Genomic DNA, 15,500 nt, shown 5'->3' on the forward strand with positions numbered 1-15,500 from the left:
TTTGAGGTGTTTTGTTTAAAGTAAGGTTCAGGGTTTTAAATTTAGCAACATGCCCCACGCATTAACGCACATTAAATAGCATGTTATAGAGGCGACACTGTTGCGCCTTCCATTAACACACACAGCCACAAAACTGGTTTTATGAAACCTCCAGAAACATTCCATTGTTAACCAAGATCATCCTGTTTGGAGTATGGGAACCACATACCAAGCTGCCCTTGTTTAGACAAGAATACACAGTATTAGCTTTAGCAAGCCATCATTAATGGAAGGATCAGACGAGGAGCAAGGCCTCCTTTCATCCCCAGGTTCACTGCTGGAGACAGTACATCATTTACTGTTGAGAGGAGCACATGGCTCCAATCCTATACAGTGTATGTGTATGTGTATGAGAATGCGTACATGTGCATGTTTGAAGTCTGTTTCAGAGGCGACTCCACGCTCATTTGGATGCTGGTGTAATTGCGGTGTGGAGATCAAAGGCGCGCTGGCCGAGTGATGTTCCAGAGGAGACTTTACCACACAGCCCTCTCCTCTGTGCAGAGGGGGCCGCCTGCTGCTCGCCGCTCCCCTCTCCCCTCTAGCCATGCACTGCCCCCTGCACATCCCCGCTCGTAAAAAATGATTAAGGCTGCATTTGTCATGTGTTTATGACTGAGAGGCATTGCGTGATAGGGAATGGCATCTACAAGAGTCTATCAAGAGGCTTTCTCCTCTTTCCTCGGCGTCAGTGAGCTGAGACTGTTTTCTCTGCGCCAAATACCGCAGTTTGTGTGTTAAAGAAGGTCATTAGAGTGCTGTTGATGATGTGGTGGCAGCAGTCTGCCCAGTGTTGGCATCTTTCACTTTTCATCTGAGAGACTGTTTATTTTACAAGCAGCCATTCATTATTTCTTCTAATAAGTCTGATATCAGAAAAAAAACATTTAATTGTCCTCAGAGAACTGAGGAATGACACACTCGAGAGTATTCCTGCTATGCTGTGGTGTTTTTTTCCTTGTCATTTCTGTCTTTTTCTCTGCTATTTTTTCTCCTTCTTCCTCTTCTTCTTTTGGACAATGTGCATTAAAGTAAATTGGTGCCTCTTAAGTAGATGAGTTGACCTTTAAGGAAACCAGCAAGCGTGACCTGTCTGTGAGTGCCTCTGCCGTGTGGGTTCTCCTGGTGAGTGTAAGAACTGCAGGGTACCATCGCTTGGAGCTTTTATTAACTCTGTGTGTGGGTCTGTCTGTTTGCCTGCCTGTATACAAGTGTGTGTGTGTGTTGCATAGGTATGAGGATGTGCACTTCTTTTTTTAGTATAGATTTTTTTATTATACCCTTTTAAACTGATTTAATCCTCTAATATTTTATTATTTGACATTCAGTGTGAAATAGTTGCCACCGTTTCTTTCTACAACAATTATTTCACTTTATTTTTCTTCCACTGTAGGAATCAGAAAATCTTTTTCACATTTGACAACTTCAATTAAAGAGACTGACCACTGCGAATTTTCTGATAAGATGATCTATTTCTATATCTATCTAATCTGATTATCAAGCAATTAATAAAACAAAACAGTGTTCCACCTGCTTATTTAAAATACTGATATCCGCACTGTCGTACATACGCACTTAGAGACCAAATCAAATATTGAAATATCAAATATTGCCTGAAAGTAGTGCTCAAATGTGCATTTTTTGACAGCACCAACACATTTTTAGCTTAAATGTTTATATATTAAATTATATTTGTTCAAATATCTGCATATTCTGTGACAAAATAAAGAGAAAGAGGAGGAAATTCATTTGTAATTTGTTTAAATCTTTGCACTGGCAATTTAAATAGACCCAAACAATGCAGTGTGAACATGAGGTAATGTCTCTGGCAGTAAGTTTGAGGAACAGTTAAAGAAGGAGCTGAGGGGCAGGAAATAATCCTTCCTGAGTCTGATACTCCAGTCTGCCTGTAGGAGGAGCTTTGACAATTAAAGTAAAGGAAGCCCTGAGCATGTCAGTGATGGCAGTGTTTTGAATCACACCATTATAATACAGGGACAGTATCCTTCATCTGCTCAGTGTTAGTGTTGTATTTTGTTAGCTCCTCTTTTGCTTTTAAATCCCAGTAATAAGTTGCATGCATGTTCTTTCGTCAGTTCATTTTGACACACAGCCAGCCTTTTGTGAGTACCCATCAGGATTTAGACTAAAGGGGGAAAAAAACTGAGGATGGAGGAGACTGCTATGATTCACTGAGAGCCAGTGAGAGAGCCAGTCACTGCACTTCAGCTACTCTAAACCATAATTCCCATAAACACAACTGAAACTTTATTGAGTGCAAAACCACTGGCTCCATCCAAGTTTTTAGGAACTACTATCTGGGGAGTTCACTTTTCAAAGCCTTGTGGGAGATTCATATACGATCACATACTCCTTTTTATTTTGTCATCCGCTCTCTCCTCGTGCAGTGTGGAATCCTGAGAAACACTTTCCCGTGGTAAGATGTGTACCCGACTGCCCACAGTCAGTCCTAATGGATGCCTTCATCCAGCTTTCAATGGGAGAAAACAACAGGAGAGGCTGTATAGTAAAACTGAAACAGATGTAAAGTCCTGTCGGCTCAGTTAACCCGCTTATTGACTGTCCTCTGAACAGGTAATGAAAGGATACCGTTGACATGTAACATGCCACCCCATTGTGTTTGATGTGATCTGTAGCAGAGACACAGCTGCTGTTGTTGTAAGTAGACACATCCCAAACAGGACTAAAACAGATTTTCTCTGTTTTTTGTTTGAATCCTTTGAAAGTTTATTAGTTTAAAAAAACTTTAGAATGCTGAAAATAAATTACAATTAGCAGCAGAATCTGACAGTAAAATCCATAATGACAATAACTAATAGCATGCTACCATCAGGCTGATAGTACAGTATCTAGTCTGCCCTCAGTCCAACAAATAAGAGGAAGAGGCAGCACTATACAGTTTATAAGTCTAACCTCTTCTCAGTCATGTTCATGAGAATGTAATCACCATCATGATAAAGGATGATAAAGGAGGCAGCCGGGTACATTTGTCATTCACTCACAGGTCTTTTACTAAACGGGGCCTTTTGTGATATTGAATGTGACGTGTGGAGGCAGACAAACACCACATGCTGTAATGAGAAAGTAAAAGGCACACATAGTTATACGATATTTTTTTAAGCAGGAGTCTCTAAAATCTGTCCCTTCATTTGCCAAACCCAAGCCTGATAAGTACTGACCGAGTCCTCCATAGTTCATAATACATTGAGACAGCATAGCAGCAGTGCAACATGCTTTTTGCTAGAGTCACATTGGGAGTAGCTCTCCTGTAATGCCTGCAGTTTGGCATTTTGCAGCCATAAAAGAAACATCAAGTCCGTCTAATGATACATTCTGATAGCTTCGGCTTTGTTGAGCAATGTCTTTTTTTTTATCTTTGTGATACTGTATGCGGTTTAGACGAACACATGCCATAGTGAGTATCCTGCAGCCTCGCTCACTCTAATGAGACAAATAAATGAATTTAGTGTTGCCACATACAGCCCCCTGAACGCTTATTATCAGGATTATTGTTGAACTGTTATGAATGGGGGGAAAGAAAAAAAGATGTCGGATTGGAAGGGGGCATGATTGGCTGATGTTACATATGTCCTTGATTACCTTCTTTCTGCTTTTATTCTAATAAGTGGCATTCTTTGTACTCCCTAGGACAGCTAGACAGTCTGACACACGATGAGAATAAATATTGCATGTGGTAGACATTAAGCTGTCATCCCGGAAAAAAAGAAGAGATGGAGAAATCCGTGTGGTGTTCTTCGGCGCTACACTTTGCCTGCTCTTGTCACAATTGTCACATCTTGATGACTCCCCCCACTCTGCCCCAGCCCCCTTATTTTCTCTCGCCCAGTCAACTGCCATGAATGACAGCATGGATACCCCATATAGAGAATTATTTTGGGTGATGCAGAATGTACTCCTCTGGGTTACTGTTTGAATTTCTCATGTTTGCCTCTTCTTCTTTTTGTTCATCCTTACAGAAATAGCCTTAAACAAGATTGTATCTTTGATAATGTCTTCTCAGCCAACATCTTAAAGACAAAACTGCAGCTGATGGTTCTGGTCTGTCATGTGCAAACATTTAAAGTCACAAGATTTAATGGGTGTAGTTATCAAAGAAAGGAAAGTTGTTTTAAAAAAAAAAAAGCTTGTTACCAGAACACCCTCAAGGTTTGTTTGAGACACGATGTGAGATGATGCTCTTAATTAAAGCTGCTCCCATTGTGCGTGCACCATGTTCTGTTTCCTCCAGCCTATGAATGCTTTGAAGATAGAAAGAAGTTGATCATATTGGTGATAGTGTGTGTATACGTCTGTGTGTGTGTCAGATCTCCTCTTTTCTACAGAGGCTGATGTGTAATGCCTTTCCATCCGGCTGCGGCCACGGGGACCAGAGAGCGTCTGCACTCTTGTCGCTCAGGAGCTCACCACTGGGAGGATGAAAAGCTTCCCACAGAGCCCCCGACTTCCCAGCCTCAAAAGCCAACATGAGCTTATACCTCTCATTTCTCTCTCCCGTCACAGAGGAGGCAAAGAGGAGGGGGGTTAGTATATGCTGTGTGCCGCAGCATCCTAACCCCCTAGGTTGCCTATCCCTGCAACCTGAGGAAAAACAGAGACTTTATTACTTGATGAGTGTGTGCCAGTAGCTGCCAAGATATGTGCACAGATGCCCCGTTCAGGTGCTGGGCCCCTCCACCTGTGGGTGTGTCAGTGATCGGACTGTGTGGATGATGCAGGTATATCGGATTACTCCTCAGGTCTTGTCAGCACTCAATTGCATCTGAAAGGAGCACTCAAACTGGAGGTGATGGCCCACGTTTTTACAGGCTTAACTTGGCTCAGCACTCATAATGAAGCCAACCTGTATGAGTGTGTGTCAGACACAGGCCCGGGTCATTGTCTCAGGTAGCTGCCCCTGTTCTTTAGAAACTCCCATTGTTTTCCCCTCCTGAGCCGTTTAAGCAGATCAAAGCTCTGACAAAGCCCAGGGAAGCCTGAGGCATGCAGAAACACAGGAATTATCCCCCCCTCAGGATTCCCACACAAAAAGACAAATAGACTAGCTGCAGAGGGTGGCCCCCTGTGGGACATCTCTATTCAGAGCCAGTCTGTTGTGGAAGGTCCAATTGTTTTTTTTTCCTCTCTTGTCATTTTGCAATATATTGTGTTTTAAATTAGATGTACTGTAAATACAACTAAAGCTCATAACACAGTAACACAGCAGCCATTTTTCTAGATAAACAGATGTTGCTTTCATTTTGCTTTGTTTTTACGATTAAAAAAACAATAATGTGCACATGCTTTAGATTTTTAAAAAGTTTATAAAAGAACTACATTTCACACTTTGAATCAGGAGCAGGAGGGAAAGGCACAAACACGGCTTGTTCTGTAGCCTTGTTTGAGCCTTCAAGCTGGTGAATGATTAGCAGAAATAATGTCCCTGTCATCCTTAATCACATTAAAACGTGGTTAACATTTAATTTTTCCCACTTGATATGCAAAAATTTCCACTTGATTTGCAGCAGAGGCCATTGGAATTCCATTATAAAAAGAATAAAAATTTCAGGCATCATTTGTTCAGAGAGGGATATCAAGAGCAGAAAGTGCTGAATCTTTCTATTAACCGAGCATGTGAGAGATGGTACTCAGTGCTGGAACATAATGGAAGACTGACAAGACACAGACGCACATTTTTTTTTTCAGTTTCTTTAGTTTGTACGAGCAAAATCTTTTTAAATGAGGCCTCTATGAAAAACATGTTACTATGCTGTTAATTATTTCCTTTAAAGATGTGGAGGATAAACAATAATCAGTAAACCTGCATTAAAACAACAAAGCAAGATGTGATGTGCTCTCTGATGATTTACAGGAATAGCCTTTATGATTCACAGTGACTGAAAAGCTGAAGAGTGTTTTACATAAAGATTTTTCTAAATTTACACATCCATGTAAAATTTCACACAAATAATTGGAAGGGACATAAATACAAATTGCAAAGTGGCACGAGCAGACAGCGGTGAAGTTGACAGAATTGGTTTTGGGAGCTGTGTTGACGGTGCATCAAAGCTCTTAATTGACAGTGCTTTGTTTCTAGAGTTGAGGGAAGGGGGTGTTTCATGTTCTTGTGGCAAGGTGTTTGTCTGGTCCCGTGTCACTCAATGCGAGGACCCAGAGACCCCCGTGCTCATTTGCAGCTCACGTTCTCCGTCTCAGCTTCACATTATTAAAATCATCCCTCAGCCTTCCACCAAGAGCCTCTTTGTTACTTGGCTGGCTTGGCTCAGCTCTGTCAAGTCTTCACCAATTACAGTCTCAGGTACAATGGTCTATTCAAAGGATCACAGCCCTTGACTGGTGTGGAGAGAGTGATTTGTGAATCATTATTCAACCGCCTGTAGAGAACGCAATACCTGAGGAATGCAAATAACGTGCCACCAAATAGACAGCTGTGCTGCTAAAAGTGACAAACTACAGCTGTTATTATCTCAGATTGGATTTTTTTCCCCTCTCGAAGCGCCTGCCATCTCCTATGTTTTCAGTTTTTTTTCTGGCTTTTGACTAAATGTGTTTTATTTTTCTGTCCTTTATTGGTACAACACTGGTTACCACCTTATTGTGGTGGCAGTCTAACGACAGCTCTGCATACATAGTGCAAACAGAAAGGGATATATTAGGTTGTGCATCTGAACAGACAGACAAACTGGCATGTGAGGAAAATGTACCCTGTAGTGTTATTTTAACTTGTTGCGAAAAACATTCAATCAAAGCTAAACTGCGCTCTCCTCGCGGCTGTTACCCTGTCATATATTGTATATTGATAATCATTAGGTAGGAGCAGTGATATGGTGCTGCAGGTGATAAAGCGGTGACATTGTTATTGGAATAGATGTGGTATTGAGGTGGTCGGGTTCCTCCCAGTCTTTGATTCTTATGGGCTTTAAACAGGAAACTAGGATTACAGATAATGACAGGGACCCCTTTAGAATCAATCCAGCCCAGGAGCCACCGTGTGAAAATGGATTTGTGTGATGCTGTTCTTTGAGATCTGTCCAATCCCAGCCTCCGAGCTTGCGGGGCTAATCTCATAATTGCCCTAACTCCCTCGTATTGTTCTGACTGAAAGTTACCATTAGGCGTGAGGATATCTTTGTCCTGCAATGTCAGGTGTCCTGCTGGACAGGAAGACAGGAGGGGGGGGGCACAGGCAGTTACGAGAATGACAAAGACATAAGTAAGAAAACACTTAGTGGTTAGTGGTTCTTCTCCCTCCTGGATGTACAATAAATGTTTGTGTAGATGCTCAGCAGGTGGAGGAATTATTTTGTACTTTTACTTCACCACATTTCAGAAGAAAGGTGCTTTTTACACTGCTGTGTTTCAGGATGTTGTAAGAGCATTGCTAAAAGTCAAATAGAGCTGTTAAGTTAAAACAAATACTATAATCTATCAGTGTATCTGCTTGACAAAATATTGTGGGTGGCACTATTGCACCTTAATGCTGGGAGCTACCTGCTCCATTAAAACTGAATTTTCTTTTTGTATAGAAATTATAATTGTGTGGTGAAAAACATAAATTACATTTTTCATAGATATTTTATAGATAATATCACCTTTTTTATCTTAAAGTTATTTAATACATGGCAAATATAGAGAAAAATCAACACACGTTCTGCATAGTTTTAGTTCTGATACTTCATATGAACATTTGTGCTTCTTTCACTTGATGTCAAGTTCAAAACTTTCCACAGAAAAAAGTCAGACTCTCAGAAAGAATTGGCACATTTGGAGTGCAGTATGTCCAGCTGATCTCATGAATATGCAGCAGATAACAAATACTTTTGACATTAATCAGGTCCTAGAATGAATCATGTGGCTCCTGTGTTTTTCTCCTTTTTTTGTATCAGGTTGGTGAAAATCAAGGAGTGGGTGGACAGTCATGACCCCGGAGCCTTGGTCATCCCCTTCAGCGGCGGACTGGAGAGCCAGCTACAGGACGGCAGCGAGGAGGAGAGGCAGAAGTACTGCACAGAGCACAAGACGCAGAGGTTAATTAGCATTCAGTCTCCCCACACTTTATTATCAGCTGTGTCCTCCATGCACTCCTTTAATTGCATGTGCTGATAGAATAATAAATGGCAGAGTAATTACCATTATAAAGCAAAGGATCCCTCTTCTTACTGAACAACTCAGTCAAAGGGTTTTCCTCTAAATTAAGTTTTTAACTGTCATCTGTCATCTGTAGGTATAATTATAACTTGGGCATTTTGGGTTTATTGTTCTCGTGTGAAAACCTCTATGGAGAGAAAAATTGTGACAGCAGATTTTCTCTGCACAGAACGAGGCATTGGGCTGAATTCTTAAAAATGTTAAATGAGTCTACAAGCTTTCTAATTAATCAAAGAAACCATTGGAGAGTTGAATGTCTTATGTGGAACGAAGTGACCCATCTTATTCGCTTAATGAGTTTATATTGGAATGAATGAGGCCTCGGCACTGAAGTAAAATTTGTCTGAGCATCAGTGGTGATAAAGAATACTTAAACAGTTCAGACCCCTCGATTCAAACTGACGTTTCTCTCCACCAGTGCCCTGAGCAAGATCATCAAGGCAGGCTACGCCTCCCTGCAGCTGGAGTACTTCTTCACTGCCGGACCAGACGAGGTCCGTGCATGGACCGTTCGGGTAAGAGCCAGCTGAGGGTGTGTACCAGATGTGTGCACACACACACACACACACACACACAAATGAATACACACAGTTTTCCACCCTGCTGGCACCCTCACTGATATCACACACTTCCAACTTTGTCATGGTTGTGCTTTAGCTAGTCATTACAGACCAAGGATAACTTCAATTACTGGTGAGCTGCTGAACAGTGAAAGTGGGGGCTACATTGATTGAGGAGGGCAACAATTGATTTTGCCCATTACGTCCATGAGAATGTTTCCATCCTGTGCAGATCTGCCTGCCCTCCTCCTGCCGCTGGAGATAAGGAGCCTGTGCATTGTGCCTGCCTAATCTGTGTGACGGAGGTTGTCTGTGCCAAAATTGATGTTGCTTTTCATTCGACTGTTTGTGGGTCTTGCTGGGGGCTCCTCCTCCCTGTGTGTCTCAGTTTACTGATCCCAGCCTGCCAAGAGCTTTCTGCAATGGGATCGCAGTTTTTACATCAATACAGATGTTGGCTTTGCATGTTGGTCTTGTGTGTTTTGTTGTTGTTGTTTTTTGTTGAGTGCAGTTATAATAAGGTCTCTGACTGACTGAGTCATATCTTCTAAGTTGATATAGGTGGTTTAAAAATACATCAGACTTACTTTTCTTTTAACCTTCTCCTGTGTCATTGTAATAATTTTCACTCTTTCGTCCCATCAGATGTTTCACAAGGTGTTTTCAATACCAAATGATTTCAGTGCCATAAACACAAGTTGTCCATTTGAAAAGAGGGGGGATGATTTTTCACAATGGCTTCTATTCAAAGAACTTGTCATCAAGCAGATCATCATGGATGTTTCCTATTCACAGTTTAGTGACAAATGTTCCTTAAATAGAGTCTTATAGATTATCTTTATTTGAAAGCAATATCAATGTAGATACCAGGATGATTCTCTCTCTCTTTTTGTTTTGGCTCTTTGACTCTTTTCATAATAGAAATGAAAGAATGTTTAGAGGCAGCACACATTATAGTGTCTTTAGTGTGTTAATCTACAGCTCATTTTAAAAATGAAAAAGCAATAATCATCCATTTCTATTCAAGTCATAGTTAATACTTATTAAGCATCAGCTAAAACAGACAGCATCAGCAGGGAGTTTGTGCTCAGGCTCTCATCTTATATTTATAATCTTAAAAAATTTAATTTACATTTTTTTTTAATTTAATCCTAAAGGTGGTCGCTTAAATATTTAATTCTTCAGTTGATTTATGAAGAATTCCCATTACTGAGGCCAACTTGATGGGACTGTTAGTGTGTGATTTAACCTGCCAAAAATATCAAAACAATACATTTTCATGTCTACTTTTATGTAGGGTCAATACAACATTTAATATTTAAGTTGTTTTTGTAAAAAAAAATCTGAGGAAGTACAGATTATGATGTATTTCAACATTCAGGAAGCTTAAATAAGCTACAAGCAGAGACATAATAAATAAATGAATGAATAAATCAAATTAAAATATATCAATATAGCAAAACTGATCAGATTAGCTTTTTTTGTAGATGATGTGAAATCTATCCAAACAAGTCTAAACACAAACTCTGCTAAATGTTTTCAGTGTGTCTCCTCAGACTGTGCTCAGCTCACTCCCTCTTTGTTTCTCACAGGACACATCACATTTTAGTCTGATGACATCACCTGGTTTGGGCGCAGCAGCTCGTCTCAGCATGACTGATGTCCTTGCTATTTACAGAAAAAGTCTCAAAACACTTTAAAGACACCCTCAAAAAAATGCTTGTCCTCCTTGACATAACTGATTACAGCCAGCCTTGATTGTGTGTGAGGGGCATTTAGTCAGGTAAGCATCAGTGAGTAACTATATTAAGCCAATACATCTTGTATTGTAAAAACTACACTCAGTAATGTCGTGTTCCTAAGTCCTTTAACATGCTTTATTAGGCAGCCTCGAGGTGACCATTATCTATCAGCCTGCTCTGCATAGCTCTTAACTAGGACAATGTGGATCTCTTGTAATGCACCATATGAAAAAAATCCCTCCCTTAATCTATTTTTCTCCAGATAGACAAACCTTGATGCTGATTAATGGTAGTTAAACTCACAAGCACTCCGTCAATGAGATTGCAAATAGATGGTAATGTATTAGAGTCATTAAATACGCATCATTCTTTTGGCATGAAATATGTTGACCCCAACCTGATTATATACATAATTAAAACTGCTCAACAGTTTCTGAGCACGGAGCCGCAGAGAGAGAGAGAGAGAGGAGAGCGAGAGAGAGAGAGATAGCAGGTCGACAGGCAGGACTCATGATGATACACAACAACCACGTCACTTATTTGGGTCATTTGTCATTTCCACCCAGCATTATTTTAGTGCATATAGATTGCACATTTCAACAGTCTGCCGTTGTGTCTTTCTAGAGAGGATTTTTCTTTTAAATGTGTATAAAACATCAACATCAAACACATCTGCCACGCTAAAATGAAGCTGAACTGAATTTGAATTACCAAACTCTGGTGTGTGTGACAACAGTCAGGCCTGATGCACTGAGGTCTGCACCACCCTGGCCTCTCACTGCAACACTGGGTCTTCTTGCTGTCATGACCAGAGAGCCGAGCAGCGACCCACAATGAGGCAAGATTGCTTGGACAGAAATCAATACCACTACGGAATGGGAATCAGAAGGCATTGATAGCAGTGCCGGGTCCTTATCGGTGTCCAGGCTGCCCTAGCAGGGCACAGCCGAGTGGAAAGCTATCCAGAAATCAGGACTGAGGCAAGAATACCCCCTGACTGAAAAAAAAAAAAACACCCCCAGAGTGATCACAACGCTATCACCCTATCAAACACCATGTCGCTCGCATGCTGTAATCCATCTTCTCCAAAACAATTCATTTGTCCTCTCTCTTCCTTCCTCATGACAGAAAGGAACTAAGGCTCCACAGGCTGCGGGGAAGATCCACACAGACTTTGAGAAGGGCTTCATTATGGCGGAAGTAATGAAATTCCAGGATTTTAAAGAGGAAGGCAGCGAGACCGCTGTCAAGGTGAGCAGTCAAGGTGCCAGAGGAGATGAGAGGAAGTCTCCTGTGATCAGTGGAGCTGACAGTCACCACACAGCTCCTACTGAAAACTGCTCTTCACCTTTACTCAGGGGAAGAAATTACTGCACACACTCCAGCACCACTCCTGACAAGCCAACTGATTCTGGCTCTAAACACTGCCATTCTGCTCCAGCTGTGCATATCTTTATCACAATGTGTCTTAACTGGCTGATGGTAGTTCCTGCTCGTGGCTCAGCACAGTTGCTCAGAGGAAGCACTTCTTCACCTCACCAGGCATTTATCAGATCTATAGAGTGCGCTGTTAGCTCAGAGCTCTCTGTTGCCAAATCCCTGAGCCACTGTACAAGGCATGTGACAGTGATATAAAGCGGCAAGTTAAATAAAGTGTGAAATTCCTCCAATAAGGGCGGTTTCATGGATGGGTAGCACAGAAATATGACTTGCATATCTTTATTTTTTACGATGCTAGTGTTTGTTTTGACCTTTTAGCTGTGCACACAGCTGTCACGTTTAATAACGTGAATTTGTGAATAACTGAGCGACAGCTTTTACACTTTGCGAGTTTATGTTCAGTTTCTCGCTTAGTTTCAAATCAAACAATAATATAATAAGAATTTCTCATCGAAGGAATGTTATCATTTTATTAGCCATTGTAATATCTTAATTGAATTGTCAGTTAATTAAATGAAAGCAGACTCTAAGGCTGCATATGTCTGACACTTGTGAGCAGCAGCTGTAAGCCATGCTGTTGCTATCACCACCATCAACTCCATGTGCCCACTTACACACTCAACTAATGTAATTATAGTGACACAAAAGGCCCACAGGGACCAGTGCGGAAAGGAAGCACTGAAAAAAAAACACATTTAAATCTCCTTACTATTAAAGCCTCTCTCTTTTTTTTGATAAATATTTGATATTTAATGCAGCGGCAGTGTATTGTCCCCACCCTTCATGAGCTGTACAGGCAGAGTGAAATGTGTCGGTCTCTGGGGGGTTCAGCATTGTTATCCGAGGTTCAGATCTGAGTGTCAGGTCCTTACTGCATGCTCTCTTACTAATCCCTTTTTGAGCCTCAGAAGAACATGGAGCGTTTCTGACTGTGGCATTAAGGTCCGTGCTATTTAATGCCAGTTGTGGGAATAGGCTGTCTGAATAGGGCCAGTGTACGGGGATATCACATTATTAGTAATCATATCTGCTTAAGCCAAGCTTTCTGCTCCAGATGGCTGCTTTCAAGTGCAAATGAACCAGTTAGACGTGTCTGGTTTAATACATACTCAGGAATCACAAATAGCCATTGATTTTTTCCCCCCGTCTCCCTCTCCATCCAGTGTTTCTGGTGGTATTGAGCTTGGATTAAATGGTCTCCTGAGCCTTTAAAGGGACATTGATTCTTCTAATTAATTGTGCACTGTGCAGAACCAGAATGCATAAACCTGTCCGTATTAGCACTTCAAGTCAATTATTTTTGAGTTTGCCGGGAAGGAGAACAAACACTTACTGTACACAAAAGAAATGTTAGAACTTATTTTGTTGCCTTGAGAAGTTTTATAGTGCTGTAATCAAAGACTTATTAACATTTTGTGCCTGTGCGTGAAACTGAAATGGACAGAAGAGACGATTATTCACTCAGTGGGGATTCAGGCACCCCTTGAACAAAACATGTATGTGTGGATGAAGAAGTGTGTGACATTTTGTGGTATTGTATTATGTTATTATGCTCTTTTATGTTATTATTACCCGTTTTTATTGTTCATTAAGCCTCTGTAGTCAGTGTGTTTAGAATAAAAATGTATGTTTCTGTGGTTAATTTAAATAGGTGGTGTTCAGAACCCATGTACATTCTTAGTTAAACTGAGGGCAGAACACTATTGCTAGCACGGCTAGCCAGCTAAACAGCTAACAAACAAAGCATTTTAGAAGGCGAGCTAGCCTCTCCGCCCTGTTTAGCATTGCAAATTTTGGTTTTCTCTGCCATTATTATTTGAACATGTAAGCATTAGTTAAAGGCAATAAAACTTTGCTGAGGAAGATAGAGGGGTCTGAAATCCACATACAATATCACTGATATGTACATGCAATATGTTACCAAGTTGTGAAGTACATTTCAGAAAGATGACTCCAAACCTCCTGTATATTGTACAATGTGCCTGTATTCTAATTCAGCTGTTGTATTGTTCTCTTACAGGCGGCTGGAAAATACAGACAACAGGGAAGAAACTACATTGTTGAAGATGGAGACATCATCTTTTTCAAATTTAATGCACCTAACGCACCAAAGAAAAAGTGACACCAGAACAATATGTTTATATAACCGACTGCATCATTACCTTCTTTTATATTTTGGTTTCCACACTTTCTTTTTTTTGTTTTCCCATTCTGTAGGATCAGTGCCAAAGCACAGGTAAACTCTGACAGCTTTGCTATTTAAGATCAGGATCGGCCCCCCACTCCAAATTGTAGCAGCATTTGAAGGAGCATATTACTCTCCAGATACTTCATTAATCTCCATCACGGGTGCCAGCACTGACACAGCTGACAGCGGGGACAATGCCACCTGCTCCTCTCCCCCTTCTGCAGATAATGCATGTTTTACAGTAGCCCAGATGTCTACACTCAATAAAACATTTGACAAAACCAGTCTGTGTGTGTTTTGGGATGTCTGTATTGAGCGGGAAGCTGCATGGGGATGGCGATAGCGGTCCTGCCGACCACTGATTAGAGAATTAAAAGACACAGCTGACATTGACTGTAGCATAGAGGGGATGATTATAATTAAATCTGTTAAGTGATGTTGATTTTTGAAGGGCGCTCGCAGGATGTGCAGGTGTTTTTGGGGCAAAAAAAAAGTGGTCAGTTTTTGTAAATTAACCTTTCATTTACAATTTTTTTTATACTGTCCCACTTCAATCTTTAAATATTGACAGAATGACCCTTTTTGTTATGATTCTTACTCCTATCCACATCAAGAGAAACAAAATATATATTCATTCATTCAAACCACATTTTCACAAAGAAAGTTGACATTTTTGGAAATTGTGTGTAGTATGAAAATAGAAGTTGACACAATCCACAGGCACAAGCAGAAAACGATTCCTGTTGTCTGAAGTAGTGTTTTTCTCGCCCCTATACTTTGTGTGTAAGTGTTTGTGAAGCATTTATGCTGATGGAATTGTATGGCTGCAGCCGCAGCGCTCCGAAGTAAGATTGTGTTCTCCGTGGGAGTCTCAACAAAGAGCCGCAGATCAGCAGTGCTTTGCTGAATATCTTGTAACCATTAAGACTACGGAGAAAAAAATGGCCTTTTGATGGGAACAAAACGATTGAATAAAAATGGTCATTTTACAAGGGAAGAGTATTGCATATCCAAGTTTTTGGATAGGATGTTTCATGGAGAAGAGTCTGTGCTAGCACTACAAAGCATAGTGTTTGTCATGGAAATAAGGTGGATTATAGTCTTTAAGGTTTGAGATCAGTGACAAAATATAGGATAGTGTTTATTGTGGCTACTTAGAAAGAATGACAGGATGACAACGCGCGTAAAGTAACATTAAGCTCACTTTGCTTACTACTTTTACATTACATTACATTAACCAGTGATTTTAATCACTTCAGTTTCATACAGCGGACCTTTACAGACCTTTACAGCTCTCATATAGGCTGTTTTCTGTTGTCTAATCGAAACCATACTAACCCTCTG

At 40.7% G+C, this 15,500-nt stretch overlaps 1 protein-coding gene across 2 annotated transcripts in view; it reads left to right on the top strand.

The window, feature by feature from the left end:
• The window catches only part of LOC114426098 (obg-like ATPase 1), a 35,925-nt gene extending 21,485 nt beyond the window's left edge, over window positions 1–14,440 (top strand). For both annotated transcript variants that reach the window (XM_028393258.1, XM_028393259.1), the window contains 4 exons: window positions 7,965–8,105; window positions 8,645–8,741; window positions 11,657–11,779; window positions 13,989–14,440. In XM_028393258.1, coding sequence (XP_028249059.1) covers window positions 7,965–8,105; window positions 8,645–8,741; window positions 11,657–11,779; window positions 13,989–14,090 — 463 coding nt within the window. In that variant the 3' untranslated portion in view covers window positions 14,091–14,440. The remainder of the gene's footprint in view (window positions 1–7,964; window positions 8,106–8,644; window positions 8,742–11,656; window positions 11,780–13,988) is intronic.
• The last annotated feature ends 1,060 nt before the right edge of the window (window positions 14,441–15,500 follow it).

This window comes from Parambassis ranga, chromosome 21 (genome assembly GCF_900634625.1).
Source record: "Parambassis ranga chromosome 21, fParRan2.1, whole genome shotgun sequence".
Classification (NCBI taxonomy): domain Eukaryota; kingdom Metazoa; phylum Chordata; class Actinopteri; family Ambassidae; genus Parambassis; species Parambassis ranga.